Source organism: Corylus avellana, chromosome ca5 (assembly GCF_901000735.1).
Source record: "Corylus avellana chromosome ca5, CavTom2PMs-1.0".
Classification (NCBI taxonomy): Eukaryota; Viridiplantae; Streptophyta; class Magnoliopsida; order Fagales; family Betulaceae; genus Corylus; species Corylus avellana.
This window is the reverse complement of record NC_081545.1, coordinates 12009694-12026160: the sequence shown is the minus strand read 5'-3', so window position 1 is coordinate 12026160 and position 16467 is coordinate 12009694. Positions and strand designations below refer to the sequence as shown.

At 36.3% G+C, this 16467-nt stretch overlaps 1 protein-coding gene across 1 annotated transcript; it reads left to right on the top strand.

Moving 5' to 3' along the window:
* The first annotated feature begins 12863 nt into the window (after window positions 1-12863).
* Window positions 12864-16036, top strand: LOC132182272 (trans-resveratrol di-O-methyltransferase-like). The gene is made up of 2 exons (XM_059595460.1): window positions 12864-13664; window positions 15584-16036. Exons 1-2 carry the CDS (start codon window positions 12864-12866, stop codon window positions 15884-15886), a joined length of 1104 nt encoding a protein of 367 aa, XP_059451443.1. The 3' UTR covers window positions 15887-16036.
* The last annotated feature ends 431 nt before the right edge of the window (window positions 16037-16467 follow it).

Below are 16467 nucleotides of genomic sequence, written 5' to 3'. Positions count from 1 at the left end.
CACCTGCGAGTAATTAAAATTTTCACAACAAGTTTTTGACGCCGTTGTCGGAGAATTGATTGATTTTTGAAAACAATTGATGTCTAAATTGATTTTATCTTTCTACTAGTTATAGCTTAGATTTTTTTTTTTTTTTTTTAAAAAAAATTTGGTTACTATTTTGCAGCTTCAGACCACATTTGTTTCTACACCTACGCAAGTGTGATTGAGCGCACCCACGGCCAAGGCAGCAGTTGGTTCAGTTGTGCGCACCTGCATACGATCACTCTCCACGTCAGCTCGAGCACACCTGCAGCAAGGCAAGTAGCACGGACGGATCAGCGCAGCTGCGCTCGATTCCACTAAGCCGGCGATCAAGCGTACCAACGGAATGGGCAGCACCTACGGTAGTTGAGAAGCTGAAAAATTTTGCCAATCTTTTTTGTCCTTTTTTTTGTGAGTTTTTAGTTGCTGTTTGCTTTTATTTTTCTTGAAAATTTTTTTACTGTGTTTGGTAGTTCAATCTAGTTTAATTTAATTTAATTTAGTTCAATTCAATTTAGTTTTTAGTTTCTTTTGCATGCTTGGTCGTAGATCTTTAAAACTGGAGCTGATCCCTTTTTGATCCGAAAATTGAAAGAACAACTAGAAAGAATCTAAGAATGCCCTGCTGATTTTGAAAATTCTGAAAATTCTAATTTAGAAAATTCTGTTGAGATGGAGATCGGTCTAAGAGTGTGGAAGCACCTAGGACACTTAGGGGGTTGTTTGCACCCAATTGCTACCAATACTCCATCATGCATAGTGTTGCCTGCAACCAATGCCACTCACTTTGATTTAAAACCCTATGTCATTCAACTCCTTCCTTCCTTCCATGGTTTAGAGAATGAGGATCCGTACACTCATGTGAAGACCTTCTTGGATATTTGTTCAACTTTTAGGGTTCAAAATTTCTCTGATGAGTCGGTGCATCTTAGGTTGTTTTCTTTTTCCCTACATGGTAGGGTGAAAGCCTGGTTGAACTCCAACATGCCCGGATCCATCATCTCTTAGGAAACCCTGTTGAGCAAGTTCTATAATAAATTCTTTCCAATGTCCAAGATCAATGAATTCTGTCGGGCAATCAGCGGTTTCATACAAGAGGAAGAGGACAAATTCTATGAAAGCTAGGAGAGGTTTAAAGAACTGACTTTGAAGTGCCCACCCCATGGTTTTGAGATTTGGCGGCTCGTTCAATTTTTCTATAGCGGTTTGACTCAATCGCATCGTAACATGATCAAGTCCATGAATGGTGGAGGTTTCTTAAATCTCACATGGGAAGAAGCTTATAGGTCTTTGGATAAACTATCCGAACGTTCACAATAGTGAGATTTTTCAAGTTGTCGGGATAAGTCTTCCCCCACCCCCAAGAAGGGAGGCCTTTGTGAGGTGACAGACGAAGCTGATATAAGGTGGTAACTCAAGGACCTCACTCGTAAGGTCGAAGTTATTGCTCTAAACCAATCAGTGAATGCGGCAAATGCTCACCAAGTTGAAGGATGTTCATTATATGCTAGCCCGATGCACTTGGCCCAAAATTGCACATCTCTATCAACCTTTGCTGAGTATCCGACGGAGTAAGTCAAAGCCTTCAATGATTATAGGAAACCAACAAATGGACCTTTTGTTGAGACTTACAATCCTAGGTGGCAGAATCACCCAAATTTCTCATGGAGGCAAAATCAACCACAGAATCAAGGAGGAACTTCTAATCAAGCTCATAATCAATACCCTCCAGGATTTCCTCCATAAGCTCAGAATCAATTCAACTCATCTCACCAAGCTCAGCCTCTTGCTTTCTAATCCACCACTCAAGTGCCACAACCACAATTATTATTGGAAGACTCCTTCAAAGCATGCATGCAAATGACTACCCAAGCTATTGCCAAGGTGGAAGGGCAAATTGGCCAACTAGCAACTCAATTGGGGGAGAGAGAAAAAGGAAAATCCCCAAGTCAACCTATGCCTAACCCGAAAGGGCAATTTGTTGTTGGAAGTTCTTTTGCCCCTACTCATGGGCAAGAACATGTGCAAGCTATTGTAACATAGATGTTAGGGAAACAAGTGGACAATCAAGTGGCTATGCCTGAAGAGACCCCTGAGTTGTCAGAAGAGGAGGAAAGCCAGAACAAGCCTGCTAGAGATTCTGAACCAAGCACATCCATTCCAATTATTAAGGATATCCCAGGAATTTTGTCCCCAAAGCTCCTTTTTCAGAGCGACTGATGGCTCCCAAGAAAGGCTCAAAGTTTGAAGACAATAAACAAGTTCAGATCAACATCCCATTCTTAGATGCCATCCAGCAAGTGCCTTCTTACGTTAAGTTTCTAAAGGATTTGGTCACTATCAAGAGAAAGACTAATGTTCCCAAGAAAGCTTTTGACTGAGTAGATCAGCTCCATTCTTCAGTGCAAAATCTGTGTCAAGTATGAGGATCCTGGATGCTACAATTGCTTGCATGATAGGTGAAAACCAAGTTGAAAGGGCTTTGTTGGATTTGGGAGCTAGTGTGAATCTTCTACCATATTCAATCTACATTCAGTTGGGATTAGGAAAGTTAAAACCCACCTCATTGACACTTCAGTTAGTCGACAGATCTGTGAAAATCCCAAGGGGGATCATTGAGGATGTTCTGATTAAAGCTGATAAGTTCTATTACCGTGTGGACTTCATAGTCTTAGACACAAAACCTATTCTAAATGTGGGGACTCAAATTCCTATGATATTAGGACAACCCTTTTTAGCCACTGCTAATGCCCTAATCAACTGTAGGACTAGAGTAATGAAGATATCCTTTGGGAACATGATAGTGGAGCTAAAAATCTTTGATATCAGCAGGCAGCCATTTTAACATGAGGGGGTCAGAAGTGTGTGCTTGATTGAGGAAATAGTTTAGGAGACTTTTAATGAGCCAAGTCTTGAGGACCCTTTGGGAGAGTGTTTTGCTCAATTTAGATGTGATATGGACCTTGACAAGTTACTTGTGCAAGCTGATGCATTATTAGATTCCACTCATGAGATGAGAACTGAGAATGGGGAGACCACTGAGATATTATCCCCCAACCCATCTTCAACAGCAACTGAGCCTCGCAAGTTGGATTTAAAGCCCCTACCTAACACCCTAAAGTACAAATTTCTAGGCCCTGCTGAGTCTTTGCTTGTGATCATTGCTTCTAACCTAGATGATGCTCAAGAATAGAAGTTGTTGGATGTCTTGAAAGAGCATAAAGAAGCCATAGGGTGGTCTATTGAAGATATTAAGGGAATTAGTCCTTTTGTGGTGATGCATAAGATTCATTTGGAAGAGAATGCTAAACCTCTCGCAAACCACATAGACGGTTGAATCCGGCCATGCAGGAGGTAGTGCGAGCTGAAGTGATCAAACTCTTAGATGTAGGTATTATATACCCAATTTCTAACAGTAAATGGTTGAGTCCCATTCATGTGGTGCTCAAGAAGGCGGGTGTTACGGTAGTCAAGAATAAGGACAATGAGTTAGTCCCAACCCGAGTTTAATTGGGATGGTGAGTGTGTATTGACTACTAAAAGTTGAATTCTATGACAAGGAAAGACCATTTTCCTTTGCCGTTCATTGATTAGACGGTGGAAAGGTTGGCTGGTCATGCTTATTATTGATTCCTTGATGGTTATTCCAGCTATAACCAAGTTCTTTGGACCCCGAAGACAAAAAAAAAAACCACATTTACGTGTTCTTTTGGTATGTTTGCCTACCGTTGCATGCCTTTTGGTTTGTGCAACACACCCGCTACTTTTCAACAGTGTGTGATCAACATTTTCTCTGATATGGTTGAGTGTCAGCTTGAGATATTCATGGATGATTTCTCGTTTTTTGGATCTTCATTTGTGGAGTGTTTGCACCATCTCACCTTAGTGTTGGAACGATGCAAGGAGAAGAATTTTGTTCTTAATTGGGAGAAGTGTCACTTCATGGAAAAACAAGGGATTGTTTTATGGCATGTTATTTCCCACAAAGGTATTGAGGTTGACAAAGCTAAGATGGATTTGATCTCCAACCTTCCACCCCTGTGGACAGTGAAAGAGATTCAATCTTTTCTGGGACATGCATGATTTTATAGAAGATTCATCAAGGACTTTAGTAAGATTGTGAGGCCTTTGTGCAACTTGCTTGTAAAAGATGCCCCATTTGTCTTCAATGATGAGTGCCAAAAAGCTTTTGAGATCCTAAAGAAGACCTTAACCTCCACACCAATCATTCAACCACCCAATTGGGACGTGCCATTTGAGATTATGTGTGATGCCTCTGACTATGCTGTTGGTGCTGTTTTGGGGCAGTGTGTTAAGAATTTGACATTGAAATTCGGGACAAAAAGAGATCCGAGAATGTGGTAGATGACCACTTATCCAGGTTAATTGTGGACTTCAATGAAGATGTTCTGCCCATTTTTGAAATTTTCCCTGATGAACAATTGATGCACATCTCCCATAATCCTGCACCATGGTTTGTAAACATTGTAAATTATCTTGTCACTGATCAGATGCCCTCACATTAGACCAAGCAAGACATATCAAAACTTTTGGCTGAGGTGAAGTACTTCTTTTGGGACCATCCCTACCTGTACAAATACTATTCGGATCAGATTATAAGGAGATGTATACCGGAGAGTGACCAATAAAATGTCCTCTCCTTTTGCCATGATCATGCATGCAGAGGCCACTTTAGCTCTAAAAAGATTGCCGCAAAGATTTTTCAATGTGGATTATATTGGCCCTCCATTTTTCATGATGCCCATGCCTATTGTTCAGTTTGTGAGAGATGCCAAAAATTAGGAAGTATTGGAAGGAGGAATATGATGCCATTGAACCCGATTTTGATTGTGGAGCTTTTTGATGTTTGGGACATCAACTTCATGGGACCTTCCCCAAACTCTTATGGGTACCTCTACATTGGTGGATGTTGACTATGTTTCTAAGTGGGTGGAGGCCATTACTTGCAAAACCAATGATCATAGGGTCGTGCTTCAGTTTCTGAAAGACAATGTGTTTGCACGTTTTGGGACACTATGAGCCATTATCAGTGATGGGGGGAAACACTTTTGCAATGTATTTTTTGACCAACTCGTGAAGAAATATGAGATTACCCATAAATTTGCAACTCCCTACCATTCTCAAACTAGTGGTCAAGTTGAAATAACAAATAGGGAAATCAAGAGAATACTGGAGAAGACGGTAAACTTAACCAGAAAGGATTGATATATGTGACTCAATGATGCACTGTGGGCATACTAGACTACAATCAAGACCCCAATTGGCATGTCTCCCTATCAACTTGTGTATGAAAGGCGTGTCATCTTCCTATGGATTGGAGCACCGAGCATGGACTATCAAGCAGCTGAAATTCAATCTCACCAAGGCTGGCTCTCAAAGGAAGCTCCGACTCAATAAATTAGAGAAATTGAGGAATGATGCTTACGATTGTGCCAAGCTGTACAAAGCTCAGATGAAGAAAGCCCATGACCAAAACATTTTGAGAAGATCTTTTGAGTTGGTCAGAAAGTCCTCCTGTACAATTTACGTCTGCATTTGTTCCCAGGCAAGCTCAAGTCTCGATGGACTAGACCATTCATAGTTCATACAGTTTCCACTCATGGAGCCATCGAGATCGAGAATCCCAAGAATGGAAATACTTTCAAGGTCAATGGTCAATGATTGAAACCGTTCTTGGAATTGAAGATCCCAAAGACTAAAGAAATGCTCTTGGAGGACCCTACTTATCAAAACTGAGCCTCATTTGTGGTGGAGAGTCTGGTTGAAGACGGTAAACTTAGCGCTTGTGGGAGGCAACCCCTTTTTCCTTTTATTTCTTGTCATTTGATTTTGTTTTGTTTGTTTTTGTTTTTGTGTTGTTGAGATTTTCAGGACAGGTGTTTTTACGAGTAAGTTTGGGGGACGTTCTCCCTCTGCACACTCCAGTTTTCTTCACCTTTCAGTATTGTATTTCTACCCACATTGAGGACAATGTGTGATTCAAGGTTGGGGGTATGGAAAGACAGTAAGACACCGTTATCCATTTTTTTGTTATCTTTTTATTGTTTGTTTTTTGTAATCTTTTTATTGTTTGTTTCGTTTTTTCTTGCTTAAAAAGAAGAAAAAAAAAAATCTTTTGTTGTTGTTAAGTATGAGTTAAGTTGTAACTATGGTTTGCATTTCATTGGCTTGCTTAAAGTGTTGAACACATCATCATGTCATTAGGAATCTGAGTCCTTTAACTTATTTTTGGGCAAAGGAGAGTTCACTTGTTTTGAGTTGAATTATCATGAGCACATTAGCATATATTCTGTGAGGTATGATATTTGAGCTTAATCATGTTCATTTTAAGATTTGTTGGATGACCTATTGATGAATATCCTTGGCTTGCAAGAAGAAAAAAAGAAATAAGAAAAAAAAAGAAAAAAAGGAAAAAAAGAAAAGAAAAGAGAGGTCATTTTCAAAGGGAGATCATTTTGAGTTTTTCACTGAGTAATCGAACGTCTTGCCTCATTAAGCATTGAATGTTCGCATAAAAATGTGTGAAGTTCAGTTTGGTTGATGGTATGGTTAGCTTGGTTTCGTAGCCTTTTTGACTTTAGTTATTAAGCACTCAGAGATGTTTCTACATCTAGTGTCCTAAAGCCATCTGATTTGAGAGTCACTAGCCTAACACTCGTTATGTTGGTCAATTAGAAAGCTTAAGGGAGTTAAGAATTGCACAGCCTACACAAATAGGAAAAAAAAACAAAAAGAGAGAGAAAAAAAAGAAAAAAAATGCATATCTTGCCTTGGTTGTTTCATTTGATAGGGAGCCCTATGAATTTTGTGGTTCTTGTCTTGAGATTAAGTTCAAGCCTCATGATTGTATGCTAATTTCACTTTACACCTATCTGAACATATGATATTTCAATTGTCCATTTATGAGTGATTTGATTTTGGATCCCCTAAAGATTTTAAAGATAGAGTTGATCTCTTTAAGCTTGCTCATGAATATGAACAATTGTTTGTGCGAAACGTCATTCTTTTCAATAAAATAGTAGTGACAATGTTTGTGGGTCTGTTAAACCCTCACGAGACTTCACCCGTCCACTAGGAATGCCTAAGGGTTTAAAAGGCTTGTTGCATGTGCTAAATGCAATCGTCTCTCCCATGAAAGAGGATTTATGTTTCAAGCTTTCATTCATGATTGTATGCTAATTTCACTTTGCACCTATCTGAACATATGATATTTCAATTGTCCATTTATGAGTGATTTGATTTTGGATCCCCTAAAGATTTTGAAGATGGAGTTGATCTCTTTAAGCTTGCTCATGAATATAAACCATTGTTTGTGTGAAACTTCATTCTTTTCAATAAAATAGTAGTGACAATGTTTGTGGGTCTGTTAAACCCTCACGAGACTTCACCCGTCCACTAGGAATGCCTAGGGGTTTAAAAGGCTTGTTGCATGTGCTAAATGCAATCATCTCTCCCACGAAAGAGGATTTATGTTTCATGCTTTCATTTTATTTTTGATTTTTCATATCTAAGGGACTAGCAATATGTAAGTTTGGGGGTATTTATTTGATGAGTGTCAAATATTACATATTGGAGCCCCTAATTTACATTTGTTAATCTTTTAGTTGTATTATAATTTGATGTCTTGTGCTAGTTCTATTGTTTTAGTGTTTTGCAGGCTGCTAAGGGAAAGCTGCGGGGTTTAAAGTGAAAAATGCAAACTTTGGAAAAAAGCTACCAACATAAGTGGGATCGAGCACATAGCCCTACGCTTGAGCACATCTATGCTCGAGCCCATCAAGGTCACGTTCAAGCGCACTCCCGCCTATGCCCAAGCAAGCAGCGCTTAAGCGCTGCGCTGCAGGAGAGGAATTGCATGCTCGAGTGCGATTGAGTTCACCTAGGGTGCGATCGAGCGCACTTATCTGACCTGGCTCCGAATTTAGGTTAAAAAACCTACAAAAACCCTAGACAAAGCCCTATAAATAGAATAGACTTCAGAGAAATTTGTAGAGGCTATAGAGTACGAAATTTCAAAGAAGAGAGTCTAGGGTTTTCCTAGCTTTTGGTGTTCCCAACTTTGTAGTTTTTAATTTGTAAGCTTCTCAAATTCTCCATGGATTCAATTATTTTTGTTTTATTTTTGCAATTCCATGAGAGGCTAAACCCTCAACTAAGGTTGAGGATGAAGCCTCACTTATGATTAGCAACAATATTTTCATGTGATATAATATTTCCCAATTTAATGAGTTTGATTTTCCAATTGTTCTACTTCAATTCAATTAGTGGGATGATTCTTGGATATCTTTTGTGATTTAAGGAAACATTTGATGATTTGAGATAGTTTCACCTAGTTGATTGCTTTGTTTTCTTTGTCAAAAAAATTGGATATCCGTTGTGATTTATTCTTCGGATACAATTGATGACTTGATTTAAATTGGATATCTTTTGTGATTTACGGATACACGTGATGATTTAATTTAAATTGGATATCTTTTGTGATTTGTGCATGAATTGATACATGTGATAGTTTTGATTAATTTTTTGAAGCAAAAGTATAACATACATAAGATTTTTATTGTGAGAACTTTGGAAATATTATTGATCATGAGAATATGTTGCTATGACTTTGTGAGTGTGGATTCCGAAACCTAAGTGCTTCGTTCATAGATAACTTCCACTTATTTTGTTTATGCTTTTGATTTCATATTCAGAAAAGCAAAAACTCACATTTTGGAACTAGGTTAGGATTTAATTAGTTTAGATATATTTCGTGTTCAAAAACACAATTCCCTATGAGATCAACCTGACACTTGCTTCCCTTTATTGCAAACAAGTCTGGCACTTGCGAGTAATTAAAATTTTCAAAACAATGCACTAAGCCACATAAACATATTTCTTTGTTAATGATAGATGTGACATAGAAAATATGGAGGATAACAACGTTGAGATTTTAAATCCTTGTGAGTTTTGAGCCAAATACCCAATCATTTTATTTTCCAAAAATTTTCAAGAATGAATTCAAGTAATTATCTCAATGTGGCGGCATGTGATCCAAGGAAAAAAAAAAAAAAAAAGGGGATTAAAAGAAAAGATTGAAAGTTGAGGATTTTTTGGTTCAGAGATGTTCATGACTAATTAATGAGTGTGGTGTAAATTATTTTTGGCATCCTTTCATGTGACTACTTGTTCTTTCTTGATTAAGCGATTTCATATGATTTATATGAGAGGTGTTTGTTTTGCTTACATTATTCGACTTACATACACTTGAGAGTGTTATACCTATATTAGAGTGATTTCAATTTTTGAGTGTTAAAACCAAAAAGGTTCGAGTCAAATGGAAATTCAAGCTCGTGTTTATTTAGACACTAGGATATTATCATATTAATGTGTTTATGTTGGACATGTGAAATTTCTTTAGTAGTTGTTGGTATTTTGACATTTGAACTACCTCTTATCGCTAAGGATAATAATAATAAAAAATGTTTATTTTTCTTTTTCTTGAGTCTTCGTTTTTATATTTTATTTTTAGTCGCTTGAATTGCATGGGACTAGCAATAAGCTGGTTGGGAGGGTGTGATAATAGCTTAAAAGTGCTTAATTTCCCTATTAAAGTGAGCATTATCATATCATAGTTTGTTCTATTTCTTGCGTTTTATATTTAATTGAAAAAAAATTATTTAATCACTAAACTTGAGATTAAATAATATGTTAATGGCTTAATGCAAGTAATTGCATCTTTGTAGGAATTGGAAAAGAATAGGACAAAAGTCAAGCCGAGCCAATAAATGAAAATAAAGTGAAAGAAAGAAGTGAAAGAGAAAGGCTAAGCAAAATTCAAAGGAAGCAAGTTGGAAAGAGGAAAGGTAGTTACTATTTTAATGCACACTTTGATTATGAAATTTATTTCTATAGTTATTAGTAGCTAATATTGATAAATGCCGAATGTTGTACATTCAAGTCTCTTACCTTGCATATGTTAATTTATTAGCATTGTTATTTGTTTGATTTTGTGTTGTTTTAGTATTTTCAAGTGTTTAATAAAGATAAAAGAAATACCATTGATTTTAGGCTTAAAGCACACTTTGAGAAGACTTAGCACACGTCTCAGTATTTTGACCATAACTTTCTGTTCGAGTATCGGATTAGGGTGAAACTAGTGGCAGTGGAAAGCTAACTCAAAATGCCACATATGATTGTGAAATATAAATTTTCTAATTCGGATGTTTGCTATGCCAAAATCATTCCACAATATAAGATCGCAAATCAGCTATGTGCGTAAGTGCGCTCGAGCGCACCTCAACCCATGTGTAGAGGTGGGCTCGAGCACACCGCAAGTGGGCTCAAGGCTCAAGCGCACCACAAGTGGACTTGAGCGCACTCATGTTGAAAAGTTCGGAAGAAGCCAAATTTCACCTTGGACAAGGTTTTCAATCTCCCACTTGGACTAGGAGGCTTGGAGAGTTGAAAAGAAGAAGAACATGACAGGAGGTCATCCCAGTACTAGGATGAGTGGCTAAATCTATAATAGGGCATTGATGTAGCACTTTTCAAGTAAAAATGGTTTAATTATATTTTGATTTGGGTTTTTCTACATGCATAATGGTTGTATAACTGTGAGAATTGATTTTAATGTTTATATTCAATTATTATGAAATTCTTCTCTTCTCTTAGAAAGTCTTTTATATTGATCAAACTCAATCCTTCATATTTTCTGTGGTGATGTGAAGGATTGTTATACAATACTTTTAACTGACGCATGATCAAGAGGGTTAGATAGGCCATGCCTAGGAAAGACGGATTGTACTCCACCATAGTTTAGTGTAATTTAAGTAGACAGTTTGTGCCAATTGAAGATAGGTTATACTATTCCCTTGATTATGTGTAGCCTATTAAGGAATTAGATAGTCAATACTTAAGAAAGATGGATCGTACTGCATCTTAGTGGTTAGGTGGACAATCTGTGCCAACTGAAGATAAATTATAATTATTTTTTAAATGATGATATTTTCTTGACTACTCGAGTGAGACGAACACTATATCATCCATAGTATGAATTTTCTTTATTAATTTATAGTTGACCATTGTTATACGGTTAGTGGTGAAATCAACCGTCTATTTTATCTCTCATTATTATTTTTACTTTTATGCATTTATTTAAAAAAAAAAACAAAAACAATCAATCAAACTTCTTTCAATTAAGTTATATTTGATATTGACAAACTTGATAGCAACAAATGTACAGTACTTGACATTCGACACTTTCTATATCTATAAGGATTTGTTTTATTGCGAGTGATGAACTTTATTATTGATATTTTTGGACACAAAAAGACCACATTCTAGTTAAGGCTAGGGGTGAAGGCTAGTACTTTTATTAAGTGTTCTTAAGACTATTTTATTTGTTATTTTTCATAGATTAATAATTTGTCAATCAATGATAATTTTAATTTGAAAGTAATCTCATGAGAACAAATTTATTTTGATTTGTTATGATTTTCGTTTATATCAAATGCTTATTATATTTGATTTGTTATGGTCTTTGACCATTGAATCCAAGACAAACAATTACATAAACATTAACATTGGACCATAGGGTCCAGTCTGTATACTAGTATGCACATGCTCTAGATACTTCACACATTTTTTTCATGAAAACTATGTCATATGATGCAATTAATCATTTCATTTTACATATATGTATTTATAAAATTCACACGATGCATAATTCATCTTCCAAACACTCATGCATGTACACAAAATAGATTTCATATCATTATACAAAATATTGTATATAAGTACAAAGCATACACGTTTGATAATAAAAGTAGACATGCCATAAAGCTTTGATAATTAAAAGTTCCCACGTGATTTTCTATCACCTTATTCGCAAAAGTTCTCCAGGTAACCATCCTCTGCACCTCCAGCATATTCTCTTGCGAAAGATTCTATCATTAGTCATGCATATCTAAACTAGAACACCTTTAAAAATTTTAAAATAGGACTTTGGGGCATGCTGCCAGATTGATTTCGTGACGAAAGAAGATTTACAAAATCTGGTTGACAATGCTTAATTAGCATGTAAAAATGGGGAGAAAAGTCTTAAAAAAAAAAAAAAGGTTATCTCCCAAAATCATTTTATCAACGTGAACCACGGTGACATATAATTTAAGGTAAAATGATTTTATCCCCATTATCGATCCTTATCTTCTCATTTCTGTTTTTGGTTGAGTCACAAAAGAATAGTTTTATCCTTTGTCTTTTCTTTACTCCCATTAGCTATCTCAATTCTCTAGCATTTAAGAGCATTCACAGTGATTTACGTATATTTTTATACAAAATAGCTAATTAAAATTAACTTTATTTAATTTAGCTAATGAGTTTTAAAAAACACCATACATCCGATTATCTATTTTTTTTATTTATATCATTTAAATTTTTTTTATTTATTTATATTTTTTTATAAGGATTGTAGTTTTCCTAAAGACCTTATTTTTCAACTTTTTAGAAAAAAGAGATGCGAAGAGAGAAATAGTAAGAGAAAATTTCGGGAAAAAAGAGATGTGGAAGAGAAATAATAGGAGAAAATAAAATGGCTTTCCTGAATATTGCCGCTACATGTAGTATTTTTTTTTTCTTTTAAGCTAATCCAATAAAATATTCATTTTGCATTTTTTTGGCTAATTAAATATCGAGTTTTTTACAAATTTGATTAGTCATTTTAGATAAAAGTATCATTTAGTTCCTCCGTGAGTGCTTTAACACATGCATAATTTCCCTCATCCCAAAAGTCTATATATAGATCCTCAATCCTACGAAAAGTTGGTAAGAAAAAGAAAATGAGTGGGTTCATCAAACAGCTTAGTTTCAAATTGGTTCCTGGAGAACAAGCTACTGAGCTCCTTCATGCTCAAGCTCACATATGGAACCACGTTTTCAACTTCATAAACTCCATGTCCCTAAAATGTGCCATTGAACTTGGCATACCAGATGCCATCCACAGCCATGGCAAACCTATGACTTTCTCCGACCTAGTTGCTGCACTGCCAACCCGCCCGACAAAAGCTTGCAATATCGATCGCCTCATGCGCATTCTGGTCCACTCGGGCTTCTTTGCTCGAGAAAAAGTCAGTGAAAATGACGGAGAAGAAGAAGGGTTTGTGCTGACAGATGCTTCCAGGCTCCTCCTGAAGGATAACCCCTTGAGTGTCACCCCTTTCTTGCTTTCCATGCTTGCTCCAACTCTGACAAAGCCATGGAATTATTTGACCACTTGGTTCCAAAATGATGATCCTACGCCGTTTTACACGGCGCATGGAATGACATTTTGGAATTATGGGGGGCATGAGCCGAACAGTTCCCATTTTTTCAATGATGCCATGGCTAGTGATGCCCGGTTAGTGATGAGCGTGGTGATTGATAAGTGCAGGTGGGTGTTCGAGGGATTGGAGTCACTGGTTGATGTTGGGGGAGGCACAGGAACTGTGGCCAAGGCCATTGGCGATGCTTTCCCTAATATAGACTGCACTGTCCTTGATCTCCCACATGTAGTTGCTGACTTGCATGGGAGAAAGAACTTGAAATATCTTGGAGGGGACATGTTTGAGGCAGTTCCTCCTGCGGATGCAATTTTATTGAAGGTAATTAATTCTATTTTACACTATTCCCACCCGGTATATATTTGTATGCATTAATTAAGAGATTCAGCCTTATCATATAGTTTACATATTTTCACTTTTTATTTCCATACTTGAATTAAAGAATTAGTAGATCTATTCCGCTCAAAATGGGACCGTTGGTGAGATGACTCACAATGACATATTGCCGCCCGCTAGAGAGAAAATGGGGGTTAAAGGGGTTCACGGGTGAAATAGGGTGAAGTCACTTTGACGCTGAAGTAAGTGAGAGTAAGATGAAAGAGAATTTGGGCAGAGTTTGGCTAGGGTGAGAATTGCATACTTGGGTGAGTGCCCTTGCCTCCTTTATATCCGTCATCGTCTTTGCCTTACTCTTCTAGGGTTGTAAGAATTCCCACCAATAAGTTGTTATTGACATGAAAATTCTTTCCCAAAACTGTTGGGAAGGGAAATAATTCTTTCCTAATGTTCTTGGAGATCTGCTAGCTAGGCTCTTTGGTGGATGTTTCTTTGGGGCCGTCAGTAACTAGATCCTCCAGTAACAATCCAATTTTTTTAGTTGTTTGGTTTGCCAATTAATCCATAAAAATTTGAATAAAGACCTGTCAATAGTTAGGCACTCCGATAACCTCTAATTTCCTTGAATGATTTCTCTGTCAATCGATCTATACAAATTTGAATAGAGCCCCTCCGGTAGTTAATTAGGTCCGCTACTACTGCTAATTTCTTTTAATGATTGATCTGTGAATTAAAATATGAAAATTTGAATATAGGCTTGCGACTAGTTTTGCCCACCATGTACCAAACACGAAAAGCGAGGAGAGGTACACATAATCTTAATGATACCATCACATGCCTGTATCCATTGTACTGTCCCAAAAGAAATATATATTAATCAACGGTGGGGAAGATAAAGCCCAATAATACACATATAATAGTCTTAATGTTAATGGTATTTCACGTGGCCTGTTATCGTAATGGTTGAAGTGGGGTTCCCTGAAAAAAAATAATAACTTTTTGTTTTTTATTTTTTATTTTTATATTTAAGATTTCAAAATCTATCGTTGTTTCTACTTCTGAACCCTTCATGCTGATTCCATGAACTATAAATTTAATTTTGCCTAATATAGCAAGAGCATTTAAAATGGAAAAGCTTCAAATATATATATATATATATATATATATATGCCATTGCCAAGGCAAGCAGCATGAGTAAGCAACAATACTTAAAAGAATCCAAATGGTGGCTAGCTGTATGTACATTTTTTTTTTGGTCCAAATCTGTATCTACAGTTAAATAGTCGAGAGACAATTAAGTGATCGATCATTATAATGTTTCGCTATAGAGTGATGTTTTTTTATTTATTGTGGGGGCTATAAAGAAATATATCTTTATTTTCTTTTTCATGATTTGACTACACAATGAAAAGTAACCTTCTCATTAATATTTTCGTTGAAAAAGATTCAATAATTCCAAAATCGGAGGACGACCTAAATATAAAATAACGATTAGATTATTCAGGATTTCAAATTTGAGGAATCAAATATTGTTTCTTAAATATTATCCTAAGGTGCTTTTATAAAAAAATATTGTCTTAATGCATTTCAAAAAAAGTTAATGCAGCCTTTGTCTCTAGCTAGTACTTAACAGGAAAAAAGGTTTTATTGATTGCCTCGATTCTTTAAAATAATTTGTTTTACCAGTGCATGATTGCAACTATTACGAATAAAAAAATGTTCAATAAAACCATAGAACAAGATTTCTGAACAACATATGAAGTGCATGTTGGACAAATAAGTTTATTTATTAACCAAAACAGTCATCATTTGTCCTGTATTTTGGATCAATAATTTAATTTCCAAGTGTTTGAATCTCTCTGACAGTTTTACTGTTTCTTATTGCTATTGCAAATGCCGAGCAGTGGATACTGCATGACTGGAGTGATGAGGAATGCGTGAAAATACTCGAGCGTTGCAGGGAGGCAATCACAAGCAATAACAAGAAAGGAAAGGTGATTATTATAGACATGATGGTTGAGAGCCGGATAGGAGATGAGGAGTCAACTGAGACACAGCTTTTCTTTGACATGCTGATGATGGTTTTGGTGTCAGGAAAGGAGAGAAACAAGAAAGAATGGGCCAAGCTTTTTTTTGATGCTGGTTTCAGTGACTACAAAATAACCCCAGTTCTTGGTTTAAGGTCTCTCATTGAGGTTTATCCTTAATAAGCTGATCGTTAATCTTGTATTTGGATTCATGTGTGTCTATGTTTGTTGTCAAAGTTCTTAAAGAGTGTGTTAGAGTACTTCAATGTATTGTTATATTTGTTTTCATGTGTGTCTATGTATGTTATCGAAGTTCTTCCTATCGATCGATCTCCAGCTCCAATAATAAGTTATTAATGTTATGTTATGTTCTGTATTGGATCCAATATCTTTTGAAAAACGCTATGTCGACTCCAAAAACTTGTTTATCACAATTTATGCGGAATTAATACTATGAAGCAATAAACAATTCAATCACCCAAAATATATAAAGCAATAAAGAGGCAAACACAAATATTTTGGTTACGAAGAAGAAACCTTTTAGAAACTGATTTAAAAGTAAAACCTCTCTGGGGCAGCCAAATCCAGGAAATCACTATCAAAAGATTATCCAGAGATTATAGACACTAGGAACACTTACAACTATTTGCAAAACCTTGACTTTGTAAGATCAACAAGCCTACAACTCGTCTCCTTACTCACAATCTTCTTCAACGTGATTCTCCTTTACTGGACCCTTCCGATAGACTTCTTAACCGTAG